This window comes from Archocentrus centrarchus, chromosome 4 (genome assembly GCF_007364275.1).
Source record: "Archocentrus centrarchus isolate MPI-CPG fArcCen1 chromosome 4, fArcCen1, whole genome shotgun sequence".
Taxonomy (NCBI): domain Eukaryota; kingdom Metazoa; phylum Chordata; class Actinopteri; order Cichliformes; family Cichlidae; genus Archocentrus; species Archocentrus centrarchus.
Window position 1 is genome coordinate 27,126,584 of NC_044349.1, and position 8,636 is coordinate 27,135,219.

General features: G+C 38.1%; 1 protein-coding gene across 1 annotated transcript; it reads left to right on the forward strand.

Moving 5' to 3' along the window:
* Positions 1-915: 915 nt before the first annotated feature.
* Positions 916-6,776, forward strand: LOC115779048 (dimethylaniline monooxygenase [N-oxide-forming] 5-like). Its single transcript, XM_030727491.1, has 10 exons — positions 916-1,104; positions 1,276-1,464; positions 1,559-1,724; positions 1,850-1,992; positions 2,350-2,549; positions 4,229-4,459; positions 4,736-4,857; positions 4,944-5,016; positions 5,122-5,191; positions 5,270-6,776. The coding sequence occupies exons 1-10, from the start codon at positions 973-975 to the stop codon at positions 5,552-5,554; spliced, it is 1,611 nt and encodes a 536-aa protein (XP_030583351.1). The 5' UTR covers positions 916-972; the 3' UTR covers positions 5,555-6,776.
* Positions 6,777-8,636: the final 1,860 nt, after the last annotated feature.

Below are 8,636 nucleotides of genomic sequence, written 5' to 3' on the forward strand. Positions count from 1 at the left end.
AGAGGGATCCGCAAAGATCCTCAGATTCAAAGATAGCACACAGTCCTACAAAAGATTTGGTTAAGAACACAGGAAAAGAAATATGTCAAATACTATGGCCATATGTATATGATACAAAATAAATGCAGAAATAAACAACTGACAGTGATAATCTGATTAATAATCAAATACGGAATCATAGATCTTTCCTCCCTGCAGCTGTCAGACTTTTTAACCAGCACTGCTCCAACACACAGAAGTGGTCTACTGTGTTCACTATTACTAACACTGTACAATATACCTCAATTCAAATACGTTTGGTATTTATTTAGTTCAATAAACAGGTGCAAAATAATAATTGATTTTGTAATATAATCTTCATATAGTATGTTCTGTCCTCCATTATGTACATATTATTTATACTGGTACAAATTTATTCTAAAGATTTTATCCTTCTTTCTACTTTACCTCTTACACTTATATTTTTTTTTATTTTACCTCTTTTACTGTTTCTCCTCTGTACGACACCTTTACCGCTGCTACACTGAATTTCCCCATCATGGGACTAATAAAGGGATTTCTTATCTTAAATACATCATTATGTTATGGAACAGGACATTGCAAAACAAAGACAAAGGAGACCCGTTTTGCAGCCTCAGATACAGAAAACCAAGTCTTCTGTCTCTTTAAGTAAAAAGCACATCTTTTACTCTTTCCAGCATTCCTGTAAATAATATTTGAAGAAGAGGGTTAAAGTCCCTCCTGGGGAGTACTGTTTAACTGATTGCACAACAACAGTTCAGGAAGTTCACGCACTGTTTAACATTCAACAGCAGATAAACAGGACTGGCAAGCATAGAAAAGGAGAAGGTGACAACACCTGGCATGTCTTTCAAATTTTGACAACACTGTTGTGCCTGTGGTATATAACCCTTGTGTTCAGACAAAAGCATTTCTGATTCATAGTGTCTTCCCCTACACAAGTGTTCAGTAATGGTTCAAAGTGTGGCAATAATTGGAGCAGGCAGTTCTGGTCTGACCTGTATCAAGACCTGTGTGGATGAGGGGCTCGAGCCCGTCTGCTTTGAAAGCAGTGATGATATTGGTGGTCTGTGGAATTTTAAGGTGAGTGGGGGCACAATTTGAGAGCATCCAAAATACAAAGCTTGATTATAGTTCTTGCTGTTGCTGAATCCTGCATTTATGATAGAAAGAAGGTGTAGCTTGTCCACAACAATTACTAACACTGCATTAAACTAATAACATGTTTGCACTCGTTTTCATCTGTGTCACCAGGAGACACCTGAGCCAGAGCGATCCGGCATCTACCGCTCCTTGGTGGTAAAAACCTCCAAAGAAATGATGTGTTTCAGTGACTTTCCCATGCCTGCTGACTATCCAAACTACATGCATAACTCCCAGCTTCTGCAGTACCTCAGGCTCTATGCTGAACATTTTGACCTGCTCAGATACATTAAGTTTCAGGTAAATGATATCTCATCAGATAACATCTTCTATGACATCAGTGTTCTGGATATTGATGCACGTTTTTTTGTGAATGTTGCTGTGCACACCTCAGACCACAGTGAAGCGTGTTTCACAAAGGCCAGATTTCTCTCTGTCCGGTCAGTGGGACATAGTGACCATAAACAGCAATGGAGAGGAAGAACGGCACATCTTTGATGCCGTTCTGGTGTGCTCAGGTCACTACACCCATCCAGTCTTACCGTTGACTGACTTTCAAGGTAAACAAATGGGTATCACAGAGCAATATTATTTAAATCACCATGATAAAATAATCTTTAAATAACCACATTCATGGAAAAAAAATGTTTTCCTTATAGCTGTTGCACAATCTGTATTCCTCCAGGGCATGAAACTTTTTCTGGCAGGTGTCTTCACAGCTGGGAATATAAAGATGCAGATGTCTTCAGAGGAAAGAGGGTGGTGGTGGTTGGCATTGGCAATTCTGGAGGAGATATTGCTGTGGAGATTAGCAGATCTGCCAAGAAGGTAAAAAAAGGAAATGGGACTGGTTCTTACATAGCGCTTTTCTACTCTATGTTGAGCACTCAAAGCTCTTTACACAATAGCCCTCATTCACCCATTCACACATGCACTCTTTTCTAAGTGTAAGTGCTTTCTATCTACAGTAACATTCACACACATTCATACTCCAAGATACTGAACCCTAAGAGCAACTTGGGGCTCAGTATCTTGCCCAAAGATACTTTGGCATGCAGACTGGAGCAGCCAAGGATTGAATCATCAACTTTATGATTAGTGGGTTCTATGAAGTTCTGTTTGTCAGTGAAGGACAGGACTGAGTGAAATTATAAAATGTCTACTGTACTGCATTTGCATTGACAGACCTTTCTCAGTACACGCCAAGGGGCCTGGGTAGTTGGCAAGATGTCCACCAGTGGTCTTCCTATCGACATGGCAGGAATTAAGAGGATCAACAATGTCCTCACCTGGCTGCTACCCAACACTTTGGTCAACTGGGCAGTAGAGAGAGCACTGAACAAAAAATATGACCACAGATTGTACGGTCTAAAACCAAAACACAGGTGACGTATAGCTTTTCAAACTGACTGTTGTCTCTTCCTTTGGTGAACATCTTTTGATTTCCTGTCACATGTCTTTAATCATGTCTTTTAATATTGTTTTCATATATAAAAAATGGTTTATGAACTCCCTAAGATGAATAATTGAACGCTAGCATTAAGTCTGTGTTGTGTTTGTCATTTTATTTAAAAGCCTTGTGGATTGATGTAAAATAATTATTTTTCCACTCTAGCAGTTATAGCTGTGTGTGTGTCTGCTCACCGCGTTGGTCACAAAGTAATGGCAGCAGTCTCTGCAGAGAAAGTGGTAGAGTCCCAAATGGGGTTTCTTTCAGTATGAAAGCCACCTGAGAAGCACGCACAAGGCAGCTACAAAAACCACTCTGAACCTACGCAGTAACCTACGATGTAAATTATGTGCACATCTCAGAATTGTAACTATAGGTCGGGTGTACGCAGCCCGCAACAATTGTGATTAACCTGTTCAGCCCTGCTGAGTCCGCTTGTGTATTTCTGGCTACTTTTTGTAGCAGTGTTTAAATTTATCAGTGAGAGAACAATCAGGAATAATAATCAAAACATCAATATAAGGACTCACAAATGTCAGCAAATTCCTGGAGCGAGACTGCTGAAACTATCGGAGTGGAGGGAATGAACAAAGTGGAAAAACAGAGGGACAAATATGTTTGCAGTCAAAAAACTGACCACAAAGAGCGAGGACCAAAAAGTCTCAGCCAGCACCGCATATAAAACACTTGCACACGACCACAAGGTAATAACACACATGATCCAGCTACACAAGAATAAATGTGGCAACGGCATCGACCACTTGCATAGGTTGTGTACACAGGCTCTGCAAAAACCCTGCAAGTCTAATTAGTGAGCATCTAACCAAGCTAGCTCTCTGAGCAGCTCCGACAGAGAACCAGCATCATGTGGTGGATAACATCAGGATGCAGCTGGATTTGAGCTTTGATTCCTTCAAAGAGTTCAGTTTGTTTTTGTCAAACATTCACTGCATTTTTATGTTATACACCACATGTAGGTTAATCTACTGCACTGACGCTGAGTTTATCGGGTTTTGGAATTTATGTTTTTCTTTATGTTTCTCCCTGTTGATGTTGATGTGTGACCTTAATATTACACACATTTGGCAGTAATGCTGCTATCTTGGCTGTCTAATACAGTTTTAAACGGTATCATTTGTCGATTTTTTATTGCACAATAGTCACTCTTGCACCTTGAATCTCGCACCTGACAAAGTATGAAAAACTAATACTAAAGCCAAGTATTAAACCAAAAGTAAAAACTAATAAAAATGAGCAAAACCACTCTGAAAACTAACTAAAACTAACTGAATTAGAGAAAAAAGTTACAATGAAATAAAACTAAACTATAATGTAAAATCCAAAACTGTAATAACCCTGCTGTCAGCTTTAAAAGCTCAAACTGAAGCCACCATACTCTCACAGACATTTTAGAAAGGTCAGACAATTCTCTCAAGCCTGAAGCACAATTATAATTTTCATTGCTGACTACCAAAGACAAAAAATATTCAGCATTATTTATGTTGTTTCTTGTCTGGCACGAGTCTTTATTCAGTTTTATTCATCAGTACCAGCATGGTATGAGCTTACAATTAGACAGAGGCTTCACTACTTTGCCATTTCCTTCTTTCACAGACCTATGGATAGAAAGCTTTTGATCGATGATGATCTCCCTGGCCAAATCCTTCAGGGGGCACTAGCCATGAAGCACAATCTGAAAGGGTTCAAGGACTCAGGAGTTGTATTTGAAGATGGCACAGTGGAGGAGAACATTGATGCTGTGGTGTTTTGCACAGGTTATGTTGCAAAGTTCCCATTCCTGCCCTCAACTCTGTCAGGACCCAATGAAGAGGTGACACTGTACAAGTAAGTTCACAGTGGATAGATTAAACTGTAAAGTGAGTAGATTAAAGTGTGAATCATACAACATTTTCTTTTTCTTTTGTGCTGCTGGACCGCTGTATGCAAAATGTAATCATTAAGACATTCAATCATTTTAAGTAACCTTTTTAATAAAACTAAAATGGCATCTAGAATTTTTATTTTTTTTTTAACTGTAATGACAAATCTAGCAACTTTTATTGTGCCTTAATATTAAAAATTTTTAAGTACAACCGCACAGTTTTATTTTTCATGTTTTAGGAGACTGTTTCCTCCTTCCCTGCAACATCCCACACTGGCCATCATGGGACTTTTCCAATTAAAAGGTTCAGTCATGCCTACAGTGGAAATGCAGGCACGGTGGGCTGTTAGGGTCTTTTTAGGTAAACTCTTCATACACACACACACACACACACAAGCTCTTGCTTTACAGGGTAAGGCAAAAATTAGCGGATGTGTCATCTTTAAGGTCTGAGTCGTCTTCCATCGAAGGAGAAAATGCTGGATGTCATTGAGTCTGAAAGGAGGAAAAACATGCAAAGGTAGAGACCATTTTCAAAATGACATTCCTTAAACAGCCCTGGCAGATTACTCATTCCCATTAAGTCCTGTTAATGAAACCTAAAAATATTTCCTTTGTTTCTCAGCTATCCCTGTCCAAAAAAGGCTGCTCTACAGGTAGATTACATCTCATATCTGGATTTTATGGCTGGGGAGGTTAGTTCACCTGAACAATATATCAAATTTTGAACAATAATTCAAAGACAAAATCTTCACGGCAGATTCTATTCATAGGTAGGTGTTCGACCAAAACTCCTGAGACTTTTTCTGAGCGATCCTATGCTCTGGGCAAAGGTCTTCTTTGGTCCCTGCACTCCTTTTCAGTATCGTCTCAGTGGACCTGGAAACTGGCCCGGTGCCAGACAAGCTATCCTCACTCAGTGGGAGCGAGTTGCTCAGCCATTCAGAACTAGAGAAGTACCAGAGAAGACCAGCAGATTTGCTTTGTGCTCTCTATTGCTGCTCATATTTGCAGGAACTGTGATCATGGCTGTGCTTCTGTCCAGAAACAAGATCTGAAAGGTGCTACAGGGTGATGAGCCTGCAGAGGAGGACAGAGGGACCTGAGGCCACTGAGGCTCACAGATGCCAAAAAACTGAATCACAAAAAAAAAAAAGTTTTAACATCATGCACATCGCAGTACAGTTGGAACAAGATAAACGATTATTACGTGGTTCAAATAAACTTGGATCGGTTAAAGCGTGAAAGCAAAAGCAAGTCAATAGAGACAAAAGATAACTGAATATGATTTTTTATTAAATGTTTAATGATACATAACAATACATCACATGAATTCTGATTAACTTTTCTGTAACATCACTCCTTAATATGTCAAATGGCCTGCAGTTCATAACAAGCTCCACGGGGTGTAGATGCATCACCAAATGCAGATCTTAATGTAGATGCACCATCAAATATCTTTGTTTACTTAAGCAATTTTTTTTTAATTATATTTTTGAGTTTCTATTAAAGACACAAATAAATTTTTAAATTAGGAATCAGTTTCTTACAGAGTGAGAAGAAATTTGGGGCTGACAGAAATGCAAACTGTCATTTCTACATGTAAACCTACTCATATAAGGTGTTATGTAAAGGATGGCATGCACTGTAACACTGAAGGATGAAAACTCATTTTTGCAAAAAGATATTATCGCATTTAGTATTGAAGATGATGGCTGAGCGTAACATTTAACATATTAGTCTAAAAATGCATAAATGTATAATTGTCTATCTGCAACTCTTCTTGTGTAACACTCGTCAAAAAAGGCTCTTGCGCCCTCTAGTAGCAGTATGAGAAAAAGACACTGTGGGGTTAGAATAAGGTCACAGAGGAGTATAGCATCATTTGGGCTTTGCACCAGGGATTAGACCTCCAAAAATATGACCACCACTTACATTAGCAACTTACAGTTTGAGACTGACGAGAAGAAAGGTTGTTAAGAAAAAAACGAGCACACGCATTTGAGGTAACTAGAATCAGTTTCACGACTTGTCCTGTGTTTTGTGGGCAAATCCAGGCTGAGGCCTTTCTGTGTGGAGATTGTATGTTCTCTCTATGCCTGCGTGTGTTCTCCCTGGATACTCTGGCTTTCTCCCACAGACCAAAAACATGCACGGAGTTAATTGGTGATTCTAATTTGGCCATAGGTGTGAATGTGAGGTGAAGGATTTCTGTGCCTCAGATTGCAAATCTGTCCAAGACCTGTTGTGCCTAAAAGTGATCGCCTGCCAAAAAGTGATTTCCGATGTTTCTATATGTCTTTAATGTATAATATTGTTGCTTATATTGTTAAATAGACTGCAGTCAGCAGGGCTTATAAATTAAATAAAGACATTGAAAATATCTTTATGAGTCTGCATTATTGTGTCTACATTATCATCAATCCAGTCCTTTTCAGCCACTTCAATATCTTTAAAGAACTGTGATGTTATTTTTGTTGCAATTTCTGCTGCCCCCTTGGCCAGATCACTCTTAAAAGACATGTTTAATGTCACTGACAGTTTTTACTTGGATAAATGAAGGATATATAAAAGTCACAGCCAAAAAATTGATTGTAGCATCTATCCTGTGACAGGAAAGCAAACATTTTTTGGCAAATACCGGAAATCACTCCTTGCTCTGTGACATCTGGGATAGCAAACACTGCAGTGTTCGATTTGGTAAGGTTCCTGCAAATACTTTCATTAACCCTGAACAGGGTTTTAGATTTTACATTATCGTTTAGTTTTAGTTAGTATTTACTTTTTTTCTCTAATTCAGTTAGTTTTAATTAGTTTTCAGAATGGTTTTGCTCGTTTTTATTTTTGATTTATTGCTTAGTTTTAGTTTAGTTTCGTTAGTTTCAGTATTAGTTTCAGTTTTTCATACTTTGTCAGGTGCAAGATTTAAGGTTTAAGTAACTGTTGTGTAATAAAAACTCAACAAAAGAAATTTATTCAACAACCAACTGTTCACCAGACAGCAGCATTGCATGCTAAATGTGTGTAATATTAAGGACACACATGAGCATTGAAGGAATTTAAATAACAAGAGTGTGTGCTGCTTAAGCCTTTACTTTTCTGCGTGTTCAAGGAATGACACAAAACAACGGAATAAGGAAATAAGGAAATGTTCACTGGTTCAGTGCACAGGTAAAGTTATATATGCAGCCTTCTTTCAGCCTTCAGCATAGCCTGCTCATTGTTCAAACCACAGCAGTCAGCACTCATCCCTGGAGATGCATCCCTGCACCTCTTTAGACATCAGCTATTCACATATGGCCGTCATCCTGGTTAGTTTCCTGTTAAAGGCGCATAATGTCTCTGGTATGATCTCAGGTACCTGTGGAAAAAGTCCAGTGAAGAAAGTTCCAATTTTTCCCTGTCCATTAAACAAAATACCATGAACTGCAGGTCGTGTGGGTCAATAATTAAATTTGCACAAACTAAGTCAGGACATCAAAATGCCCATAACTATTCTAAGGAACTATTTATTCAATGGCTTTTAGTTATAAATCTTTTACTTTGTTAATCAGCCTGAGAAAATGAGCTTACAATTTTAGTATACCACTAATTTACTAAGTAAGTGGATTCAATCCACCAAAAGTGAACCTGACTTAATGCACCTAGAGTTAAATGTCAGATTAAGCAAAAAGCTAATATGAGCTTGTCTGTGAGTGAGTGAGTGAGTGAGTGAGTGGGTGAGTGAGTGTGTGTAAGCTGCTCCTTCATTGCAAGTGTTTGTGTGTGTTTTTTTTTTTTTTATAAGTTCAGTGTCAGCTGTCTCATTTTTCATCCCATTGTAAAGTTAACTTTTGCATTTTGGTCTCAAACTCATCAAGAAATTCAAAATACAAAATTTATGTCCTTAAATTAAAATTTGACACACCTTCTATGTAAGCTAGAGTGGAACAAAAAGAACACAAGAAAACAAAAAACAAAATATGGGACGAATCTCAAAATATCTAAAAATAATTATTTTAAAGTTCTCTAGTTTTAAATAGCTCTTGGATAACTTTGTCTGTACCTGTAAAATTACTGTTCAATTCTGACTCCTTTGGCATGAAAATCTGGGGAAATGAAATATCTTAGAGAGACAATCAAAATAATTTCAAAGTATTA

What these genes read in the sequence shown, in the direction of transcription:
- LOC115779048 (XM_030727491.1), top strand. Translation starts at nt 973, where the DNA reads ATGGTTCAAAGTGTGGCAATAATTGGAGCAGGCAGTTCTGGTCTGACC. An exon ending in GTGGTCTGTGGAATTTTAAG is followed by an intron (nt 1,105 to 1,275) that starts GTGAGTGGGGGC and finishes CTGTGTCACCAG; the next exon opens with GAGACACCTGAGCCAGAGCG. An exon ending in TCAGATACATTAAGTTTCAG is followed by an intron (nt 1,465 to 1,558) that starts GTAAATGATATC and finishes TGCACACCTCAG; the next exon opens with ACCACAGTGAAGCGTGTTTC.